Source organism: Accipiter gentilis, chromosome 22, assembly GCF_929443795.1.
Source record: "Accipiter gentilis chromosome 22, bAccGen1.1, whole genome shotgun sequence".
NCBI classification, from domain to species: Eukaryota; Metazoa; Chordata; class Aves; order Accipitriformes; family Accipitridae; genus Astur; species Astur gentilis.
Window position 1 is genome coordinate 6,107,324 of NC_064901.1, and position 24,126 is coordinate 6,131,449.

General features: G+C 40.5%; 1 protein-coding gene across 4 annotated transcripts; it reads left to right on the forward strand.

Moving 5' to 3' along the window:
- The first annotated feature begins 301 nt into the window (after nt 1–301).
- LOC126049314 (uncharacterized) lies at nt 302–23,323 on the forward strand. 4 transcript variants are annotated; one of them, XM_049825486.1, is made up of 8 exons: nt 302–408; nt 11,635–11,756; nt 12,850–13,007; nt 13,860–13,981; nt 15,675–15,785; nt 20,025–20,131; nt 21,511–21,601; nt 23,089–23,323. In XM_049825486.1, exons 2-8 carry the CDS (start codon nt 11,665–11,667, stop codon nt 23,203–23,205), a joined length of 798 nt encoding a protein of 265 aa, XP_049681443.1. In that variant the 5' UTR covers nt 302–408; nt 11,635–11,664; the 3' UTR covers nt 23,206–23,323. The 4 variants fall into 4 exon arrangements, with proteins under 4 accessions (XP_049681443.1, XP_049681442.1, XP_049681444.1 ...); XM_049825485.1 differs by having other exon boundaries at nt 308–408; nt 12,869–13,007; XM_049825487.1 differs by lacking the exon at nt 302–408 and adding an exon at nt 5,120–10,428.
- The last annotated feature ends 803 nt before the right edge of the window (nt 23,324–24,126 follow it).

The following is a 24,126-nucleotide window of genomic DNA, read 5'->3' on the forward strand; positions in this document are numbered from 1 at the left end:
GCACCGAGCGGTGAGGCGGCACCGGGCACGGCGCCAGCAGCAGGCCCGTCAGCCTTGAGCATGCGCGGAGAAGGGGCTCCTAGCGGCCAGACCGGGCGCGCGTGACGGTCCCCTGCCGGGCGGTTGCCGCCCTCCCGCATGCGCACCCGGGACGTCGGTGCGCGCGGAGGGCGGGGCTTTCCCCCGGCACCCTGCGCCCGGGGCAGGTGCGGGGGGGGGCGGCAGGCGGCCCGCGCAGGCGCGGCGCCACGCGCCGCCCGCGTCAGGCGGAGGCGGTGGCGGCGAGCGCCCCCCGGCGGCGGCGCAGCGCGATGGAGCTGGAGGCGGCGCGGCGCGCGGTGCTGGCCGCCGTGCGGGGCACGTGCGCTGCCGACCTGCCCCGCCTGCTGCACTGGATGCGCAACACCAGTAAGCGCGGCCCGGCCCGGGAGCTGCGCTCCGGGTGCCGCTGCCCGCCGCTCGGCAGCTGGCGGGGCCCCGCGGGCGGAGGCCCGGCTGGTCGTAGCGGGCCTGAGCTGCCCCGTTCCGCGACGGTGCTGGCACCGAGCGAGCGAGCGAGCGAGCGGGAGGGCGGGCGTCCGTCCCGCCCGGTGGGCGGGGGGCGTGTGTGTGGAGGGAGGGAGGGAGGGAGGGAGCGGCGTCCCTCCGCCGCGGGGCCGAGCGCGTGCCCGCCTAACGGTCGCCGGGCTGAGGGGAGCCGTGCCCGGGCTGGGGCGCTCCGCTCCCCGGGCAGGCGTTGGGCTCTGCAGGCGGCACAAGGCCGACAGGGCCCGCCGAGGCGCATCGCGGCCGGCAGCCCCCCCTCCCTTCCCCCCCCCCGCCCGAGGCCGTCCTTTGCGGAGCCGCCTGGCCGGGGCCGGGGGGCCGCCCGGGAGCGGGGCCGCCGTAGCCACAGGGAGCCGGCGACACAGCCGGCGTGGGTGGCAGTGGTCGGGGGAGGCCGAAGCCGTGGCGCGGGCAGCCCGCCTGATGCCGCCCGCCGTCTCCGACTGTAAGCGGGGGTTGCTGTGCCTGAAGCTGCCCGTTGCTGTCCGTGGGCGCCGGCCCCCGTTCCTCAGCCGCCGTAGCCAGTAGGCTGCCGCGTCCGTCCGGACTGGAGCCGATGGGACGCTCAGGGCTGGGAGGGTCGCGGTTGTTCTGCCGGCTGTAGTGCGGGGAGGGCCGCTCCCGGCGGAAGAGCGGGACGGATGGCCGGGGTGCTCACCTCTTAAACTCCCCAGCGTGAAACGTCAGAGGTCGTACGGAGGCTCTCTGCTCCTGGCGCATCTAGAGATCTCGAGATGTTGGTCTTGTTCAACTTCACACATCCTCACAGCCTCTCAGAAGCTTGAAAATAGCGAGTTGAGCTAATTTGCAAACACTACTTTCCTCGCTTAGCGTCATCTTAAGTTAACTTCGTTTTCTGCTCGCTTTCTTGTTTCTGCCTCGGTATAATTTTACAGTGCGCAAGCTGTTAATTTGCAACTGAACAAAAAGATGGCATGGAAAATCTGAATACAGGCAGTGCACTAAAGCTGTAGGCATGTAGCACCGTGCTGAATAAACTAAGCGCTGCTTAGTCTAGTCTGTGGGTATATTTGCGTTTTGCCATTGCAGATAAGAATCTTGAAGGCCTCCCCGATCCTTTGATCCAGTCTCAAGCAGCCAATAAGTGTGCGTCCTGTTTATTAATCATTGCCTGCTGGGACAGTAAACCCACTCCCTGGTGATCACGCATTGGGTTGGAAAAAATTGTCATACGATAGATTACTTGCCCAAGTCATGCCCTGTTGTGCTAGGGTTATTCTTCTTGTTCAGTTCTTTCGTTGCAGCAGCACTTCCACTTTAGGGTGGAAACATCTTCATAAGCAAATGTCATGGGGACTGTTGCGCAAAGGCCAACTATGATGCCTAGAAGTTGTCCAGCTGTTCGGGTATTTGGAACTGCAATCTCAGTGTTGCCCTGTGGTTTGCAGCTCCCAGAGCCACTCGGATGGAGGCGGGGAAGATCCTTCTCTGGCCGAGCAGTCCCTCTGCTGGCATCACAGGAAAGGAACCAGCTGGGAACAGAGCGTTTGCCCTCCTTGGGTGGGCACGCAGCTCTCCCACCCCAACGGGTTCTTTCCTAGGAAAGACATTGCCAGATGTTTCAGAGCATCTGCGAGTCAGCCTTCACAATTAGAGCAGGGATGGGACTCCCTAAGTCTTGAAGGCTGAAGTTCAATGGGTGTAGTTAGCATTAATTGTAACTAAACATTTTCTCTGTGTGTCTGTATGTATGCTTGTATATACACACACGTGTATGTCTACACATATGTCTGTATAGACATAAAGGTAGAGCAGTCTGCTATGAAGCAATATTTCATCCCTTCCTTTTTGAGTCCATGTTTGGATGCAGTAGCATGCTCTGCTTGCTAAATGATGCCTGGGTAACTGTAAATAATCTTGTTAGAAGTGGTTTTCTTCCATCCAATTTGCTCTAATTTAAAAATCTCACTGAATTTCATATGCAATCATTCATACTGCTTGTTCACTTAACGTAAATCGTTACAGCTCCTTCTACACTACATTAGTTTGTGTGGTGTGCATATATGGCTTTCTCAGCTTACTGCCTCCTTTACAAATACAGTAAAGCACATGGGAGCTTAATAGTGAAACTTGAAAATGCTAAAATGTCAGTTAAGAAACACATACTTACTATTTTCTCCACTTTAATTCTATGATCGTGCTTTACCTCTACCATAGAAATTTTTAGCCAATGGCATAGTTTATGTAGACTTGCAAAAATCCTTTGTCAATGAATAACTTTTAAAATTATTCTTTTTATGCTACAGCTTCCAAAAATTCTCATAGATAGATAGTTTTCTGTGAATGACAAGTAGGCTATGATTCCTAGCCTTTATTAATTATGATACCTCAAATAATTTTTTCTGAACTTTAATGATCTAGATCTGTGCCTAAGTCTTTCGGTGAAAAGAAGTATATATTCTTGCTTCATATTTACTCTTCATAATTAAGATACAAGCTAAAGTGTAGATTGGGTTCCAAATTTTGAACCACATTGTGCTTGGTACATCTGAGCAATCTGTGTCCTTCCATTTTTATGTTGTTTGCATCAGTGCTGATTGCTGCTGCTTCACTATGTACATCATCTTAAAACTAACATAATTAGTTTAGTAGTTGCCTTTCAATGACTTTTTAGCTCATATGCTGCAGATCAGGATACATTGGGCAATCAGGATCAAGCAGCTGAAGTAATGAATTTAATTTCATCTCTGTAGTGTACTTGACTGGCCATCGTCAGAATCTTTTTTGGTTCAGGGTTCTTACAGGTCCTATCCGTGATATTTTATTGTCTTTGTTTACAGGCTTGTGCTCTGATAGTAATTTATACTAATTTTCTCTCTCTTTTTCAGGCAAAAAATTATCACTGTTAATGTCGTGGCTGGATGCTATTTATTTATTTTCTGAGAAACAAAGTTGTACTTTGGGCATCTGCATCTTTGGCATTTCCTTACAGTTCTTGATTGTGTTTTGCCACGTGCTGATGCAGTATAAAGCTATAGGTAACTATATTTGTTCCCAGATATGTCATTTGGGACATGTGTGACTTAGGCTTATTTTATTTCCCAGATCGCCACATTTGTGGAGAAATTTAGAGCCTATAGAATTTGGTCTGATGCTACTGCTTGTAGAAGTTACCAGTTTCTGAATCTGTTGATCATGATGTTTTAAGTAAAAGTATTAATCTTTGCCCAATTTTTGTGCTGTCTTGAGGTGCTGCAGTCTCCCCCTCTAATGTACATATATGTGTACATGTAGGTGTATGGTAGAGGAGAGGGAATTAGAAAGTTTTGTGCCTATCTGTGAGAACTTTTCATTGTTATCCAATTACTATATTTCGTTGCCTCTTTGGGCATTAACCTGTTTATGGTTTTCCACCCTGCTTTTTCTGAATGGCTGTGTCCTTCTGGTTTATCTCCAGTTTTCTTTTTCTTCACCCTGAGTGAGTACAGGACTAGTCTTACTGTTTTTATTTTCCTGCAGCATTGAACAGTAAGTAAGCAGAGGCATTTGTCCAGCAGGTCACATTCCTTTACCCTTTTTGCAGTTTCCCCAAAGTTGCAAATATTTTGGGTGATGTCCCCAACACAACACCCTTGATGACACTTCTCTTTGTATTGTTTCTTTGAGCTGCTTCTGTAGCTTCATACTGACAGTAACTTTTACTGTGGGGTTTTTTTTCCCCTCAGAGTTGTTGCATTTGAGTAATTACACTGCCCGTTGTAACACCCAGATAGTGCTGTAATAATTAATGGTGGTTGGGCAGAGGATAGTGAGGAGCTGGTACTGAGGTTTCTGCTGCTGTACCCTGAATATAGCTAGGGAATTTGGGGTTCTCTCTGTGCAGAGAGAAAACAGTTTTATGGGAGATGCTAAAAAGTTACCAGATCTCTGTACCACACAGAAATAAAAGCCTAGTCTTTGGCAGTACAGATGTAGGAAAGAAACAAACCTCTGATGAACAAAATTTAAAAACTTGTAGGGATGGGAGGGATAATATTCTGAATGAAAAAACTGTAAGCAAACAAGGATAGGATAAATGGAAACAAAAATGGCATCCTCACAGACAAGTTGTTTTTCTGTGGTGTGTGGGTTTCCCCCCCACCTCCTACTGCCATCCTATTCCTGTTTCTGTCAAGATGTTGAGCTTATAGTTTTACTTCCAGCTGAGGAGGACTGGGCATGATTCCAGCGTTAGCTATAGTCAGGCTTTTTTCCTCTCTCAAGTAAAGTGTACATGCAGCCTTAGAGTAAAGCCCTGCTGAAAGTGGTTGCCCTTTAGGATTAGTGTTGTTGCAAAGACAGCCATTTTATTAATTTAACTTAGTTGGTATTTTCTGACTCGCATGCTGTATGCATGGAATGTTATTGAGAAACTTCCGTGGAAGATCCAAATTACTTTATAGTAAAGCAAGTTATCTTCTCTGAAGTAAAGACTCTGATGTATGTGGAACTGAGAGAATGTTGAACAGGTTCTCACTCTAATGATTTCTGACTAATCTTCATTAGTAATTATGGGAATGTAAGTGTATGCAAGATGCTATTCATTTTCTTTTTTGTATGAATACAGAATAACTACTCATGCTTTTTTGGGGGGGGGTGTATTGCAAATTTTAGAAATTTCAAATCTTTACATGTGATGGAAGAAGACATTACTGTTTTAAAGCAGCTGCTTAGCAACACTGCCTTGCTGTTTCGCAATCGGCCAGTTCTTCCCACACACTGCGGTGAAATGTACGTCATTTCACGGTGACTTGCATTCCAGCTTTTCTTTTGAGTTAGTCTTAGATCTCAAAGAAAATGAAATAATAAGAGTTGGAAAGAATAACAGGAACTTTTGGTGTCTTAACTGAACATTTTTATAATAGGATGATTAATGCTTTAATATCCTTCTGCAATAACCACGTTCCAGAAGTTCTGGCTAAGAAAACTTGGGTGAAGCCCAAGAAGTAATTCAAACCACTTGGGGAACCCCCCTGAAGATCCCCCTCAGTTGGATCTCAGCATTTGATGTATAGCTTCTCTATAAATGTGTGCATGGTCATATTCTCTCTCACTTCTCCACTGCCCAAACTCTTTAAGAATTTTCAGTAGCAGGAGAGGTTGCATTTGGTAAGAAAGGGTGCTGGAGAAGATAAGCAGTGAAAGCAGAATTGATCAAGCTATCTGAATACATGGACAGAGATACAGGAATCGGGCAGAGTAAATACAGGAATCCTAATTTCAAGTTTGAGATTGAAGTCACCAAACCACTCTACTTACTGGCAACTACTGAACACTTTTGCTGTACTTAGAGCTTTAATGCAGATTACAAAAGCCTATCTCTCAATTCATGTCAGTGAAGCACAGATAAGGTGATAAAAAAACCCTTTATGGTTTCTCATGTACTGTTGTGGAGTCTAAGAGATTAAAAAAAAATTATTTTTCAGCAAGGTTAAAACTGACTGTTCTAATACGAGCTTTATTTTTTTTCAGTCATGTAACAGTAAAATAAAACAGTCTTACAAACTTTTTCCATTCTATGCATTTCACTAGAAACTTAAATATAAAGCTAAGATTTCAAAGTGATGTACTGGTCTGAATTGCTAATTGTTCATACAGTGATGTATTACTCAAAACAATCATTGAATAATAAACTGTTGCAAGTCCTCTAAGGATAAATGACATATAATTAAGTAAAAATTAATTTTTTTCTTGTGGATTCACTTGTACTGGGACCAAAGCAACTTTTTAAGAGGTTGGTATAGGATTTAGGCTTGTGACTTTGAAAGTTGAGGGAAGTCAGTGCTGTAAGTTCAGGCTTTTAACGGGCAGTGAAGGAGGGGTATCCAACAAAATTAACCAGACCACAGTGGACGTGCTGCTTTAGTACAGTGTTCTGCATATGGAGAAGAAACTTCTCATCATACTCTTAGGAACAGACCATGTTTGTCCAGCTTTTTCTATTATGTACTTTATGATCTAGGCATTATTGTGTTCCCAAACCTGCTAGGTAAAATTATCAGATGATGATTTTCACAAGACAAGAATAGGAAATAGTATAAGAAAAAACTTGACTCTTTACAGGAAATGTTTTTTGATGTTTCTTTTCAGTACTATTGTCACTGCAGGTGGAACTAAAGTGGAATGAGTCACTTTAAAAGGATGAAAGCATGGGTTTCTGCAATGTAACAAGTATAATATGTAATTTTTGTGTGTGTGTGAAAAAGCAGTTTAGTACAAGGCTTCATATCCAAATTGGTAGAAGTGATTTACCCATGTAAAATATCATTTCAGAAGAGATCAAAATAGCATTGCAGAGCCACATTAACTGGAATATATTTTGTTGTTAAAATTATGCCATACCAAAAATATTTTCCACTACCCTGTTGTTTGGTAAACTAAAATGGGATGTTACCTGTAATTTGATGAATCACCAACTTTGGGAGTTGGCATTAGTTTTCTTTGTTGTGACAAATGATACTGCAGGGAGAGAGGTCTCAGGAATACCAGGTACTTCTGAGTTGTTAGTCACTGAAACTTAATAATGGTGGGTAAAACTAGTGATTGTAAAATAGGTGTGTGCCTTACCTTGTTTAAAATTTAACTTTGAAGCTTCTTTCAATTTATTAATGTAAAAGACTTAAAGAACGAATAAACTCTGGTTGTATTCCTATTGGAAAAAGCTGATTACTTTCTACCAACAGCTAGGTATGCTTAGGGATAGAAATAGTATTTAGAGTTCCTGAAGATGTTGGTATACTGAGGTCACAGTTTGCCTCTCAAATTGTTTACCCAAAAAAGGAGATAGTAAGGTTTTAGAGATGTGGGATTTCCTCCTTGACCTGTTTGTTCAGTGTCATTAAAACACACTGAATGATTAAATTAACCTTGTATTAAGTAACATGGAGGCTAATACTTGCTTTTTACTTCTGAGAGTCTGAATATATGTCTAGAAGACCGTAAGGTGCTTGCTGTTATGGTTGCCTATGCTAAATCCTCTTCTGTCCACGTGACGTAATCTTCTGTTGTCATTTGGAAATCATACATTGCTTGTCTTCAGTCATGTATTTCGCAGTGTCAGGATGTTTAGATGTTGGTATAGCGGTGCTCTCTATCCTGTGTGAGGCTTTGTGATGTTTTCTTAACTTGTGTTACATTTGCACAGAAAGGCTGAGCAGCACCAGGGTGTTAATTAGGCTTTTTGCAATGTGTTAATTAAATTTTATAAATGCATGTTGAGTAGATCCAGTGGAACCGGTTTTTGAAGTAAAATACAAACACTGTGCACTCAGACTTCCTCCATAAACAAATGATTGTGATTCATCTTGCAGTATTCCATGAACTGTACAGTTCTTTCCTGGTTAGTTGTCTGTTCAGCAAACACAGGGGTTGGTTTGCACACTCTCAATTTCAGATATATATAACAGGCACTACAATGATACAAAAGCCAGTTTTTTAATTTGTGTTTCTTCTTTGAAGATCCCTTGTAAGGCAATACTGAGATTCTCAAGAGCGAACAATTTGTTAAACACAAGGGTGGAGTTGATAAAACTGTACGGGCAGAGGCAGAAATGCATATTTTCATATTTGGCACCTGTGTTCTGTACTTGATGGCAATCTATAAATATTTACATACTGCAGAAGTAAATGAGTTATTGTGGTAGCTGTTGCTGTTTCTTGCTTTCACAGGAATGAGGCGACTCTCCCAGTCACAGACTATACACGCAAGCGCAGAGCATTGCATGCGCAGCTTCTGCTGAAGCTGCCATTTTGTCATCTTGGAAGGAGTGTGTTCAAACCTCCTTCTCTGTTTTTTGTTCCTGCATGCTTATGCTTTACAATATTAACTAATAGTTGGGAAGGAGCATTTCCATTCATCGGGGGGGGGGGTTCAGTATCAGTGTTTCAACAGTTTTTTGTTTGAGCTGCATATGTGTTGTAAGATTTTTTTCCTTAGGACCTGACTCTTGTGTGTCATAGTTTGTTTCGTAAGAGCTCAGAGCCCCGTGTAGGATGGTCAGTGTTGTGACAACTATTGTAAAAATGGAAGTCAAGGCAGGGAAGGGGTGTTCTGGATTTGAGGAAGATGGGTGTGCTGCCTGTGTCCCACTGAAAGTATCCATTTCTCTACTGTAGAGCTGGGACACAGAATAGCATAGAGAGCTGTCCGCTGCTAATGTTGGCCAGAAAAGGTCACTCAGGCAATGAGGGAGCAGATCCTATTGACGCACCAGCTCTGGGAGAAACGGAGCTGAAGTTCTGCATTTGCGGTGTGATATGGCTGGCCTGGTGGTCCATGAACACTTCCTGCATTTCATTAAATGCTATATATGAATTTGATACTCTTAACAGGCAGTATAACAGCTGGATGAGCTCTCTTGCATAGTAATAGTATTGTTTTAAAGCATGTGCCAGATGTAGAGGCTTATTGCCCACAGGCACTGGTCTGTACAGCTGCTAATATCAGCTTTCTACTTGCGCATTCTGTCTGTAGCACAATTTTTCTCCTTGCTTCCTTAGATGTTATCCACCTCAGCAAACTCTGGCTCTTTTGCACTTGAGGGCCTGTCGTCGTGCTGACAGTCCCAGTTAAGCAACGGTTAAATCTGTCCACCTTCCCGTAATCTCTGGTTTACTTTTGTGCTGTGTCACATCCATAGAAATCTTCCCTGAGCTGATCAGAAAAATCACTTAGTGCTTCTGGGATGTTTGTAACAAATCTGCAAGTTGTTGGATGGACTGCGAGTTTAACAGGAGATGGGGTGCTCATTAGAGGTTTCAAATTAAAATGTTGACAAGCTGGAGCTGCTGCATTGCACCTGTTGTGTTGTTAATGCTGCTGCTGTTGCAGCTGCTGCCTCTATCCCTCCTGTGTTCCTCAATGCAAAGTCTGCATCTCTTTAGGAGCTGGGGTTCGGGAGAACTTAACTGTGAGCTCTTTGGAACAGCAAATTGTCTTCCTGTCGTATAACAACTACCAATGGTATTGTGCCCATCAGGGCCTTGGAGCGTTACTGCTATACATTTAATAAATAATAAAGCAAATATATGTTAAGGGAATCCAGATGATTTGAAGTTTCTGCTGCTTACTAGGGGGGGTTCAGGATTATCTGTTGGAGTCAGTTTGGGGACATGTTGAAAGAACCATTTACATTTACACTCTTAAGAAGAGAGTGTCTTGCACTAATGAATGACGGTTTCTCTAATCATTGTTCTCACTAGAGTGCTTAAGCAAAAAGCATTTCAGAAGCATTTCATAGTTAAAAGTTTTACCTGGTCTCTGTTTCTTATACTAGCCTTAAAATTTCTCGCTGTTTCTAGCATTGCCTGTGTTCCACAGGAAAGATTAAGTATATTAGCATAGAGAAACTTGTAGGATGTTTTACAGATTTATTTTGAACCTGCTTGCTATCAAGGTTGTCTGTACTAACGTTCCCACCTGGGACAGCAATGCTAACAAACATTAACTTTTTAAAACACGTCTAAAAGCTCTCAGATCTTCTTTTGGTGAGTGATATACATACATGTAAAAACCACACTCCATGCTCAACATGGTGGCAGTCTAATAGAACAAGAAACAAACCAGAAGGGTTGGGGAAGAGAGGACAAACATGTCTATTTTTAGACAAGAATCAGTAGATGGGTTTGGTATATTTTTCAGGATTAGGTTTGTGGTTGCTTTTTGTTGTGTTGGGGTTGTTTCTTTTACAGGTATGTAGTTTTGGCCTTTGTTTAGAACCAGCTCAGTGTCCTCAGAGCAGTGTCCAGACAAAAAGGAATTTCATCTAGTCCTTTTGAGGAAAATGTAACAGAAAGGAGCAGAGCACAGGCATACAGCAGATCTTGTGCTGAATGTCAGTTAGGAACATCATACTCTGGGAAGAGAGCTAATATAAAACTGGGGTGTGTAAGCAGGATGTTGGCTGCAAGGTGTGAAAAGTCTGGTTAGTGCAAATAAACCTTTAGCTGGAGTAATGTGTCTAGTACTCAATACTGCAGCTCGTAAAGGATGAGGGAGTCCAGAAGATCCAAAGGGGAGTGATGAGAATGATCAGATTCCTAGAAAAAATGCAGGAAAGGGCTGGATAACTGGATCTTGTTTCTTCTAGAAAAGAAGACTGACGGGACACATGATAAGTCTTCAAAGAAGTAAAAAGTTGCTATATACAGGGGAGGAGCAAACTTTTCTATTTCCATTGCAAGTGGGACAGTACTGAGTTTAAACTGTGGCAGAGGAAATATAGAGCAGTTACTAAGAAAAGTATTCCTTTCTAATAGTAAGTGTAGTCAAGCACTGGAATAGATTGCTAAGGGAGGTTGTGGAGTCTCCAGTGTTAACAATCTTTTTTTTTAAAAGAATAGTTTGGAGAAGTAGTGACACATTATTGGTTCAACCTTGGAAGAAGAAAGGATTGGTGACTTCCCAAGGTTCCCGCTCAATCTTTTTTCTAGATGTCTTTTTTTTTTAAAAAAAAGGGTAAAAAGGTGTTAAAGTAATGCAGGGATATCCTGGAAAAATAGCAAGAATTTACAGTGTGGCTTTGCAAAAATGTACTGGTTTACATCCATTCCTATTTTCTTTCACATTTGAAATATTTTGATATTTCACTTTAAGTCATGTAAAATGTATGGTAAGTTGAACTGTTGAACTGTGCATTATCCCTGATTTTTTTGTAACCACTTTATTAGAAAGATGGTATGTATAAAAAGAAACTTGTATTAAAAAAAAAAAAAGCCTGCATTCAGGCAACTATGAGTTTTGTAATTTCTCCAATAGTTCAAAAACATCTTTGATGTTTTTATATCTTAAGCTGAAACAGTATCACTTTGGTGGCAGCCCAGACCATCATATGTGAGTTATAAGTTTATAAATATGAAAATAATTTGAGATTTCAAAAAAGCTCTACATTTATTTTAAGTGGCAAAGTTATTACAATCCAAATCTGTCATTGGCTGGAAAAGCTAACAAAGGCTGAAAAATGCATTGCAAATAAAAACCTTAGACATCTGGTATTGTTTATGTCTTGCAACTGTATTGTACTGGTCATCACTTAGCCCACATGATCTACATATGATTGTTCATGAGTTTTTGTTTGTCTTGATTTATAGATGACTTTGATGAGCTTGTGGTGAGTAACAATGATGTTGTGCTCAAAAATATCGCTGAAGATTTGCGGAATCGTTTACCCATCGAGGCTATGTTTAATTCAGAACATCAAGCTATTCAGAAAGTAAGCTGATTGTTATGGTCTCCTTTTGCTGAACCACATAATTTATTTGGGGACTATGCTGATTTCCGTTTTAGCAGTAGTTCATAGTAGAGAATGAGCACTGGATTGAGGTATAGGAAACGTCAGTTTGGTTCTCAGGTCTGTTGCTGCATGATTGCGTGACCCCAAGAAAGTTGAAGAAAGTTGCTTCATAGTTCTTAATATTTTGATCACAAGTTATTTGGCATAGCTTTCATTCTGTGTGGTATGGCGCTTGTCATAGTGATTCTTTAATGCTAGCTCCATAATAGACTTTAACAGCCCCCTTAAAGAAAACAGAAATACAGGGCCAGTGTTTTGCTGTTGCCATAATGTGGGCAGCCCAGAAATGATTTCCAGCTCTTTTCAGATTCTGATGGCTCAGAAAGAAGTGGGCTGTGAGTCCTGTGGGAGGGGAGAGCACCTTTTCTACTTGAGCTGTCAGTATAGGTGGAAAGTTAACGCGTTTTCCCAGAAAAGTGGTGTGTTGCACTTAAACGGGAAGAGTGGATTGGCCACATGCAGCAAGCCTGGGAGAGTGAGGAAAGAGGAGTAGGAGGATGAAGATTATACCCCTTGAAATGATGAGAAGGCAAGCATCCCAACTGGTACTTCTGATTGAAAATGACACCCGTGTTAATCAGGGGTGTTTCTAGATTGAGGCATAAGGCATGAGGATGAAAATATTCAGACGGCTGAAGTTGATAAGCAGAATTGCCCTTTCTCCTAAGTTTAAGTTACATTTTCCTCATTAAAGTGGAAGCGGAAAAAACCTCCTTTACCCTGTATCCCCTCTATAGCCAAGCAAGCACTAAGGAGACAAAATTCATGGCAGGTCTCTTACTCAGCTGTCGAAACCAGCTTGCTTTCCTTTGTTGACTCCACTTACTGGTTATTTCAGTGGAATTTGATGATCCAGTTTACATGCAGGATTTCTGTGGTTTAATTTTGTTTTGTAACTTATGAGTAGGGAAAAACTTGGATCTCGGGGATTTTAGGAAAGGTAGGGTGGTGGGGCAATTAACTGTGTTAACAGTGTAGGTGCAATTAAGAGACTTGGTTATGCCTTTCTTAGGTTTTGTTCCTCTTCTCAGATACACCAGCATCCACTGCCCATGATTCATGTTGATGCATTCCTTTATGATGATGATTTTGTTGATTCATTGTGTGAGGAGGGAAAAATGAGTAGGAGCTACTGCACAGAGTGTGGCTCATACAAGACTGCATCTTTAGGTAAGTGCTCTTTTGGGAACACAAGAAACAAATTCAGTTTAACTAAACTGGTTTGTGTAGTGACTCAGCTGGACAACACAACATCCAGCTGTTGGAGGACTTTGTCCAGACTGGTGCAGCACACAGGCCAGAATTATTTCCCATAACCAATGGAAGGAGACTCCTACACACGTAAGTTGAATTAATTTGCAGTGTATGAGTGACACTAGTTGCCCACAAAAACTGGGCAGGGAAGGAGGCAGGGCTACGTACCACTGAAAAGGAAGGTACAAGAGGAAGACAATACTGTAAAGGTCCATGTGGTAGCCTCAGTCTCCTCTTGCACGCTGAAAATCACCATCTGTCTTAAAGCTTGTGTGTGGTGTGGTACAGATCAGTGCTGTCGCCAGTATACCCCAGGCATTGAAGGAGGAATGGTTTATATGGGGAACATTCTGTTCCTTAAAACCTTGGAGTTGAAATTCAAGCTATTAATGTGTCTGCCCATAAAAAGGTTTGCATAGATTGAGCTGAGCCTTAGGTACCACGTTTCCTTTTTCACTTAAACAATTCCAAGTTACTTTGTTTTGAACTCTTTAATATATGTCACTGTGCAGAAAAAGGTAATTCAGTTTCATGAAGGATTTCAAAATTCTCCCTGTAAGGGAAGGAATCCCCAGACTCAGGACAGACTACTTGGCCAGCTACCTCCAATCTGCAAACCCTGGTTTTCCAGGGTCCCCAACACTAGTTCAGGCAGGGAACCATACAGGTTTTCAGCGATGATAACTCTTCAGATTAATATTTCGTTGGTTAGTAATACAGTAGTTAGTACTGCCCACCCAACACCTTTGTTCTGTTCTTATTTCCCAGAGTTTATTTCGCATTCCTTTTCCCTCATGGAACTGAAGTTTCTTTATCAACATGTACTGCCTGACCTGACAGGAAAGGTAGTGGTTGACGTTGGCTCCAGGCTTGGTGCAGTGCTATTTGCGGTAACTTCCAGCACAGGAATTCATATTTTATTACTGTGACAAACATTTTCCCTCTTCTCTGACTGCCTACTCTCGTTACTCCATCTTGGACGGGTCATTCTGAGAGGCACCTCTGATCTGAGTTGTTGAACAGTATAAGGTGCTGTTTACTAGCAATTTCAGTTCTTGCTCTGTTCCTCGCAAGAGGGAATACAAATGATCTTGCTTATGGAGAGGAAAAGTCTGTTGTCCAACAGAGTAGCATATTGCTGTCACACATGCTGCTCTTTTGCTAGTTCCTGCTCTGTCTTTCCTTCATAAGTAAGTTTGTCCTCTATGTCTTGACCATGTCTATATATAGTTTAGTTACGCTAAATTCCTTTATGAAGCTGACAAACTGTTAAATTATACAAAGGAAGACTTTGATATGAATTTGTCTCCAAAAGCATATTGTCCTGCTCTGCGTTTTAAAATGCACATAAAATACTTCATCGAGAAACTTGAGTGCAATTTTGATTGCTTTTGGCATGGCTGGTGGAACATATGGCCAACAGCAATGCAAAACACACATTACAACTTTCTTACAAAAGTCAATGGCTGTTTAGGGCTCACTTGGAAACACTTGAGCATGTAATTTTACTCATCTGAATAATCTAATTTTGGGACTACTCAAATGAGGAAATTTACTCCCATTTGTAAATATTTGCAGCATTGGGTCCTTAAATGGTAACACTTTTGCTAGCCTGAATTTGTTTTGGAGTACTTAAATGCTTGTATTGTTACAGTAGAAGATAGTCTCAGATAAAGCAGGGGAAACGTTTTAAAAAAGGAGTTCTCCTTTTTAATCATGTTCTTGGCTTGTATTGGAGGAGGGGTGACTTCACCTTCACAGGTTGCTTTTCTACTCTGAGTTGAAGGGTTTCAGAAAACAATAATTAGATTGTAGTAGATAGATATCTCAGATATTCTGTATCTTTAGCTTTGTTTGCCTTTGCCATTGCTGGCAAAGTGTAATTATGGTGTTCAGCAGAGACAATAGCACTTAAAGCAATATCTTCATTAGGGCCCTGTAGGCTCAAGTATTTGTACTTTTTTTTCCCTAACATCTCCAACAATTTTCCGAAATCTCAGTCTGAAACTGAACCATTATTTTGGGCTTATTATTAAGGGATAATTTATCTTTTTTCCTATGTACCTGTATGAAGCACCTGAAAATGGCAGTAACACAATACGTAGAGGTGCTGACAAAGACTCTGTACCAAAATATCCCATTATATTGCTGGTACATTGTCCTCCATTATCATTCACTTTGACTATGTGTATGTCTTATTTTTGGGGTGGTTTTTTTCCTCTTGCTATTTTTTTCTTCCATTCTCCCAAGAAACAAAAATGTGCAGAGTCTTTTCCTTTCACACTTTCCTTCTTAGACCATTTTCCATCTGTTTTGCAATTGAAATGAAGTTGGAGCTTTCCTTTTTATTATTTTGACGTGTCATTTTGGATCTTTTATTAAAATTTGTGAGACACAAGTGGGAATTGCCAGATCAGTGGCTTAGCTCTGAAAAACATCATGTCCACTGAAAGACATTTCTCAACTTGCTGTTTTAAATGCTTTCTTAATCTTAACCTGTGTTTTATTTTTTCCATTTTAATGGAAATTTTTGTATTTGTTTGAAAGGCATCACAGTTACTAAATTTCCTTTTCCTAATGTAGGGTTATCTTTATAGCTCAGCATCCCAACTGTATGGAGTAGAAATGAATGCAGACTTTTGCCAGTTGCAAGAAATGATGATTACAAAATACCAGTTCATTGACAGAATAAAGGTAACTAAATATGTGGTTTAGTGTATATATTTTTAACCACTCTGTGCTAGGTATCCTGTTTATGTGAGTGGCTGGTAAATCAGCATTCTGAGGAGTTTCTGCCTTTGCTTGTTTTGGTCCTAAACAAAGGCTTCACATTAGGAAAAAAAAAATAATCTCATAGCAGAGGGGAAGAGGGAAAAATATGATAACACGTTGAATTGCTTAGCCTTTTTCCTGAGTGGACTTACCTACTGGCTCATGCAAAATAGATATATCTTGGCTGCTTCTCCCAGTGAAATCAGTGACATTATTGCTACTAACCTCCGTGAAACTGAGTCTGTAAGATTTTCTGTTATGAATAACAAAACTAAATGTCTGTGTTTCATTAATGTTAGCGGAAAGATGTTTGTAGGATTTGCAAATGTGCATCTAAGAATGCCTAAAGAACTTATGGCTATTAGTATTTCCTTTCTTGGAATGTCAGTGCATATGTACCTTCCACAAATAAAATGAGTTTCAAATAATGTGATACCATTATGGGAACTATTTCCCTAGTCCCATTATGGAAATAATGACTACTATTTTAATGAGAAGAAAAGTTGGGTTTTTTTCCTTTTTGGGGAATACCAGTTATTTTGTTACCAGCAAAAATTGGTAAGTAGAATATGCTGGGTAGAATACTGGCTTTAATCCTGTGATGTATGCACAGGTGTATGCACTTGAATGGAGTCACACAAACTGCTGGGTGTAGTAGTTTCTTGGGAATTAAAGTAACCAATTTTAAACTGGAATGAAATAATAAACATAAAATATTTAACACAGGGTAAGCAGTATCATTGAGTTGCCTGATTCAATCCCAGTTGCTGCCAGTTTATCCATAACCTTTGTTTTTTGCATGTTTTGTGTTCATAACACTTTATTGTGGTGAGACTGAAAGTGCAGTTAGGAACTCTGTCAAGTTAATTCAGTGGAGCTGGAGATCTATATGCATGCTTTTCAACCTTGTATATAAGCCTTTTTGTTTCTCCTTCACACCTTGTAATTCTGCTGAAGTATTCATTTCAGAGCATAAAGATAAGAAGATAATACGTTTTCAAAGCAGTGCCTGAGGACTTAGCTATTTGAGTCTCATTAGATGCTAATTTAGTCATGTGACTCCTGTTATCACACTTCTTTGAACATTTCAATCTTTTAGATTTTTATTTCGCCCCCAAATGAATCCTCTCTAGAGATACATACCAGCTTGAAAAATAGTCAGAATCCAGTTGCTAATAATAATTAATGACACTAATTTGAAAAACTATTAAGCGACCCTTCTTAAATAACAATTGTTTTTTCAGGATATTCTGAGTTTTTATTAGAGCATGTTTCCAAAGGACAGCAGTGTGGAATGATGTCTATAGTAGCTAAATTTGAGTGAAGCTTGTGGTTTTTTGGTCAATGTTTGGTTTGTTAAAGTACATAGAAAGTTGCTAAGCATCTTTTGCCATTTGAGCAAACACTTAAGTGCTGGGAGGAAAGTAAATAGTTCAACAGATCTTAGGAAACTTGAGACCTTCATTCAGAAATTGCCTGTAATCATGAAGCCTTGGTGTGTATTCCACTGGGCAACAGGGCAGTTTTAAAATCAGTTGCTGCCTCCTCTGTTGTGCCAGCACACAGCCAAGTGGGTCAGGGAGCTGGTCCAGCTGAAAAAGAACTGAGCAAAAAAGTGGTGTTTTGGCTGGAGCAATACCTGGGTCTGGCTCATGGTGCAGCCACATGTGCTTATGTGGTCCAGCATTCCCCAATAGGAATGAGGATGTGTTTGGGGAGAATGAGGTGCTTAGGTCACTTTAGTCAGAACGGTCACCTACTCTGTAAATGCAGACTAAATTTAAGTTAAGGTTTAAGTGTTATTCAAGTCAAGGAAACATCAACACGTGTTCAAAGTTTCCCAGTAGTTTAAGCATCTTTCTGAATTGAGGCTTAAAATACTGGGACTGCCATTAGTAGGGCATTGAGAAAATGTAGTGCTAATCATGACTTCTTGTGCTACAAGAAGTCCACTAGTGGAACAGGCCACCAGTCACATGTGTTTGGATTAAAAGACTGCTGGTCAGGTTTTTCTACGGAAATTCTGTGGTTTTGTTATTTCTGCCCCTTGAAAATAAGAGAGTAAAGTAAAATGTCTTCTAGCCTCAGAAGCAGTGAGCCAAATCCCACTTACAGTCTAGGTAAATCTGGGTTCCAATACATGAGTTCTGGCAGATCTAGCTGAGGCTTGTTTTGCCCCTAGCTGTCTGTCCTGTGCCACTGCAGGAGGCTGTTGCCCCTGTAACAGGGCAGCAGTTAAGCCTGTGTCCATAATATCTCTACCACCCCAGTTTATGGTCTTTCATTTTAATCTACAGCTAGCAGGGGCTTTATGCAGAAGACATGAGTTGACAACCAGGACCCACTGTATTTAGGACTGCTGATGGTGGCCTGAGTGGTCTGTTGTCTTTCTCTGCTGCCTGAATGGTTGAACTTCTTAATCAGCTCTTGTACTGCTACAGTTTACAGTGCACTGTTTTAAGATAAATTATCGCCAATCTTAATTGTCTAAAAAGCGCTAACTTCCATGAACTGGTGGATAGAGAGCTCAGATGTCCACGCACTAGAGGTGAAAGTAGAAATTTGACTAGTCGTTCTGACAACTAAACGGTCCCTGTTTCTCAATGAGATAGAGCCTTCAAACACTAACTTTCCAGTTCTAGGTAAGGTACAAGAACACAGTTGCTTCCTTTCCACTCACTACAGGCAGTGGTGAACAACTTGGCATAGTAATGTATTTAAGGAGATAAAAATGTTTATTTTACTGATTTGGAGCACTTGCAGAAAACCCATGGAATATAGCTTTCAGAGATGATGATGCCCAATTTTTTATGAATGGTAGAGTTTTGTTTCTGTTATTACTGATACTGAAATATTTCGCTATAATTGCTATTGCTGTAATGCATTCTGATAGCATGAACCACAGTCATAAACTGTGGCAACTCGTCATCTTTTTTGAAACTCTTACCAGTTGCAGAGGTGGTAGTACCTGTTTTCTCTGTGAATCAGAACAGCATGCTTTGCGTGTTCATTATGAAGAGGAATACATAATTTACCCTCCCAACAAGTATTGATATATTGTTAAGTGGGCAAAACGTTTTTCAACAGATAAGTGTTTTTGATCTTCTATACTAACATTTAACTTCTTTGTCAGAATTAAGAATTCCTTTTTACATCTGTCCAGTGTTGGAAGGATTTGACAAAATGTGAAATGTTGAATCCACCAGGTTAGTATATTTCCAGCACAACCTAGTAATATGTCACACAGGAAAGAAAATAAGTTGTTCAGGTTTTCTGTCCATTTTTAACATACAGGGATGCACTTTCAAAAAAATTTGTAGAATGCTTTCAGACTGGCTTTCTCTCCCTTATCCCTTCAAAAGATGTTTATGTTTCTCCTCAGATTTGGGATGTGATGGTATTTCTCCATGTTTAAGAGGAAATCAAACACATTTTGTCAGTGTTAATGAGCATCCCCATTCTCCTGTCACTATAATCTCACCTGTTTGAAAATGACATGATGTGCTAATATCCTTTCTGGTAGGTTAAGGTAGATGAAATCAAACCAGCTCCTATGCTGACTGGAGAGGTAGTTGTTTAGTGAGGTAAAGCACTTGCTGTCCTTCAGTGCCACTGTGAGCATCCTGCCTTTCCAGCATTCCCAATCCCAGTACGTGCCATGAGAATTCAGCTGTCAAACCTGGGTCTGTATATAGTGTCTTTTCTAGCTGTAATCCTTTAGTAACCCACTGAACCTGTGAGATGCCTTTTAATATCCTCAAAAAGCTTTAGCTAGCTTAGCTCCTTTCCTGAAATCAATGAGCATTTGTGATAAAATATAGGTAAGTGAAATGTTAACAGCCATCACATGCATCATCTCCTCTTTTATGGCACACAGTGTCCTAGACCAAAAGTCAGATGTAGTTTATTTCACTTAACATAATGAATCAAATATTTTAATTAAAGGAGATAAATCTGATTTTTATTCTTTAATTTTTTAAAGCTTATTCTGGTTATTTACTACAGTTTTATCTACTATAAAGCCAGTGAAATACCCTTTTTTATGACTGGTTCAAAATGGTGGTAGCAGGTGCTGTATTGGGTTGACAAGCTTCATGGCTACTTGAAGGCTGTATTTGTCTCTTAAATTAATTTATGCCTTGTGAAATTTTTCTCCTTCAGGTGATTCACGCAGACATCTGTACTCAGGCTTCACTTCTTCAGAAGGCTGATGTTGTTGTAATGAATAATGTCTTTGAATATTTTCTTGACAGACAGGAACAGGCCAGGTAAGCTATGTGTCCAAACAAGTTATCTAGTTCTTTGACAATGTGTGTGTAACCTTGTTAGTTATGGAAAACCTTAAGGTAGTGCTTTTTGAAGTCACATACATAAATTACATAAGGAAATCGTTTTAAACTGCCTACACTTAATTGTTAGCTGCTAAGGTGTTATGGCAGTTGTTTATTGTTAAACCCACTAAACACTGGTGCTTTGTTTACCCAAATCTTGCCCTGAATCCTTGTACTGATCTGTTAAAATAGTATCTTGCTGTTAAAGGATCTGAAATTACTATATCAGCATAAAGCTTAATCTTCAGAAAGAAGACAGGTCACTGGCTTGTGGGTGTCAGAGCTTTAATATAGATGCACTGCAAAACATGGTTATTAATGATATTTCTAATATATCTTCATAAGGATGTGGTAGCAAACAAATACGTGTCTAAGGTTCTTCTCTTTCAGGTGCAAGACACTTACAGCTGAGGTTTTGCTAATCCAGCATTATCAGTTTAAAACATAAATAACTGCACCGTCCAAAGTTACTGTGCCTTTAGAATGGGCAGTCAAAAAGAAAGAGTGCCTGTGTCTCTACCATCTCAGCCAACAGTCTGACATTTGCTAGCTGTTTCAGCTAAGGCTTGTCCTACTGCCCTTGATATCAGGTGGTAACATCAACCAGAGAGGCATAGAGTGGATGGGTGAAGGGTAGTGGGTGTTTCAAATTGCCAGGAGATTTGTTTCCAGGCACATGACTGAGAATTCATTTGATTCTTCAGGAACTCAGGAGTATTGGTTTAATGTTGCATTAATACCATGAAGACAAATGACATCTGAAGAATGCTGGAAATTAAGTTCTTTTTAGTCTGAATTGCTGTGCTGTGAGAAATGATCTGACTTGCAAAATCAGAAAAAAATGAATGCTGGGGGCTATATTTAAATATTCAGATTGCTAATGTCTTAAGAGAATATTTTGTCACGACTGCGAAGTATGTATGTAAAGAGGAGCTTGTTGTTAAGCTTAATAAGACAGTGCACTCAGAGACTTTGTTTTCTTCAAAAGTTTAAAGGGTCTAAATGTCATTGTTTAATCCTAGTCCAAAGTGAAGGTGTTGACAGTACAAAATGACATGCATATACGTATCAGAGTTAAGAAGTTACAAAATCTTAACATTATAAGACCATGTATTCCATCTGTTTTTAATATGAAGCTTGATTTTGTTCATACAAAGATATTTGCTTAGATATTAATAGCGACTGATAAACATGTATAGCAAGTCTTTAAGCATAGCCTACCTCCGGCCGCTAAACTGTACAAGTGTTAGATTCATTTTATATCAAATATGGGTTTCTTACTAAAAATTGGTGACCTACTTTTAAATATGTTTCAGAGCTTGGGAATTTATTGCTTGTAATGTAAGGAAAAGAGGGTCCTTATTAGTGACAGTTCCAAGCCTTAAAGAATCACTCTCAAAGCTCCAGGTAAGTTCCCTCAGCCAGTTTTACCCAACACATTTTGTCACTTTCTATGAAAGTGGCAGTTCTGTAGTTGAGGTTAGCTGCTTGCCAGGATTGCTGTGAGGAAGGATGTGTTATTTTGTGCATAGATTAAAAGATGTAGGACTCTGGATTGTATTTCCGGGTTGACCGCCAACACATCTTCCTGTACTTTGATTGTCCCCACCTGTAAAATTGAAAACCCAGCCTATATCAATAGACTGCATGAATCATTGTATTACTGTGCATATTATTAACAATGTCTTAGCTGTGAGGTTTAAAAAAAAACCACAAAAAGCCATATTATGGTATGAGTAAGTTTTGTGATAATCATATGGACTTCCATCAGACTTCTTCCAGGTATAGGGGTAGAACCTCAGAAGTACAGATGTATTTATAAACTTCTAGAGGCAAAACCTTGAAATGTTTTCTCTATTTAGCTCTACATTTATGCATTGCCTTGAAACATGACAAACTATTTTGTTAAGCCAGTGGGAGAAAGGGGCATATTAAAGAAGGATCATCCCTGAGGATGCTCTTGTCTTCTGACCTGCTGTCAGCACAGAAAATGACTGATAAGATGCCAGTATGAGCTGTTAGGAGTACAGACTAGGGAGAGGTGTGGTCTCCCAACTAGCCAAGTGATTGCCATCAGGCATCTTGGATCAGTGACATAGCTTTAAATTGCAGTTGGAAACAAACATGACAACAGTGCAACTTTCAAAGATGTTGAACGCCCTGTGCTGCTGCTGCTGTTCCCTGAGTAGTAACCGCTTCCAATGGACCAACCTCTGCTCTGTGTCCATTCTGCCATAGGTCATTGGTAGATTACAGTTGTTATGTGTATGATGCCTAGACAAATTATGTGGGCTGGCTTTAGTTAGGAAACAAACTCTGATCATACATGACAAGGTTATTTATAAAGTGGCTTGCTTGCCACAGTAGTCTGCTTTAGAGAAATTGAATCATTTGTTGCCTATATGCTGATGGGTGAGATAGATCCTCAGCCCCAAGAGCAGCAGTGGTATCATTTAACCGTTTCTTGGAGCAGGCAGTAGTTACACAGCAGCTGAGAAGCCCTTTGTAGCCTTAATACTATACTCCCTGGGTGTAAAACAAGAAAGTACCTGTGATTCTTCCATGGTACAGTTAGCTGTTCCCTCAACACTTCTGTCAGAACGTTGCCCTCTGATCAGGTTGCTTGTGGCTTATACAAATGCGTATAGAGAAGCAGTGGTAACATGCTAGCAAAATACCTAGACTACTGACTGAGATAATTTTTAAAACTTATCTTTATTCTCTGCTATTTAAGTTAAATGGCATTTCCAGAAATGAATTTATCATTGCTGCGTAATTTGGAATGACTAATCTCTCTTATTATGTCTTGCCTTCTTAATGTTGTACTGACCTTGAAACTCCTGCTGTGTTTCTCAACATTGTGTTAATATAAGGATCTGTTTTCATTGTTTCAGACAGACATACAGCTCAGCCAATGGGTTGAAGAGATGGAGCTAAACTATGATGTGTATATGGAAAAGGATGTTGACAGAGAAGCACTTGAACAAATACATTTATACAAGATTCTCTAGTACCTGCAAAAATTTACTAATATCATTGTGATATCATTGTAATATTTTGGATCTAAAATGAATTTGGATTGATTCGTATGAATAAATCAGGTCAAAATTCTTACTGTAATTAATCTGAGTCGAATCTGTGGTTTGTAATGAAAAAGTCTTTTGAAACAAGTTTTCTCATGGAGGCATTCTGTCTCAACAGAAGTATATTAACTTTTAACTAAGAGATATCCTTATGGTTTAATTTCTGCAGAAATGTTAGAAAGTGGCTACATACTGATGCTAGAAGAATTTTTGTTCACTAGTATTGTGCACTGCTCATGTTTGCTAAATATATCAAACCTAAGAATAGCGAATCTATTAATGTGAATGATAAAGCATTTAGCATAATGTTAATTAAAAGCTGCAGTACGTTAGAGTTTTCTGTTTTATTTTGGTATAGACCATTTATTATTATCAGTAATAATATTTATTATTAACAGCATTATCTTTAATGTTCCTTCTATGGAATTTATAGGTTTTCTTTCCAGGGTCTGCTTGATAACTAGAGCATCTACTGGCATCAGTTATGAGAAGCAAGTCCTTCCATTTAGTTGTCCTTAATGTGGCTATTAATGTAAAATACTGAAGACACCAAGGAGCCATTGAAAATTAATACAGCAAGTCTGGGACGACAGAACTCTGTTCCACTTTCTGCACTTCCGCTGGGCATGGTAGGAAGTGTAATAAGGGGTTAAGAAGCTGAAAATTCTGAACAGGTGTCATGGCTTAGCAGAGGCTTGGTGGTGGCGTAAAACATTGGAAATTCGTAACAGAGCCTCCTCAGAGAGAAAAGATCCACATACGCCCACCACATTTATATTTAGATTTTACATTCTCAGGATGTGAAGCTTTTAGTCAGCTGAAGAATGTTATGGTTTTTAGCAAACATTA

Bases quoted from the DNA above. Each gene is read 5' to 3' on its own strand.
- LOC126049314 (XM_049825485.1), top strand. From the start codon at position 312: ATGGAGCTGGAGGCGGCGCGGCGCGCGGTGCTGGCCGCCGTGCGGGGC. The intron at 409-11,634 runs GTAAGCGCGGCC...CTTGATTTATAG, and splicing joins GCACTGGATGCGCAACACCA to ATGACTTTGATGAGCTTGTG. The intron at 15,786-20,024 runs GTAACTAAATAT...TTTCTCCTTCAG, and splicing joins AGTTCATTGACAGAATAAAG to GTGATTCACGCAGACATCTG.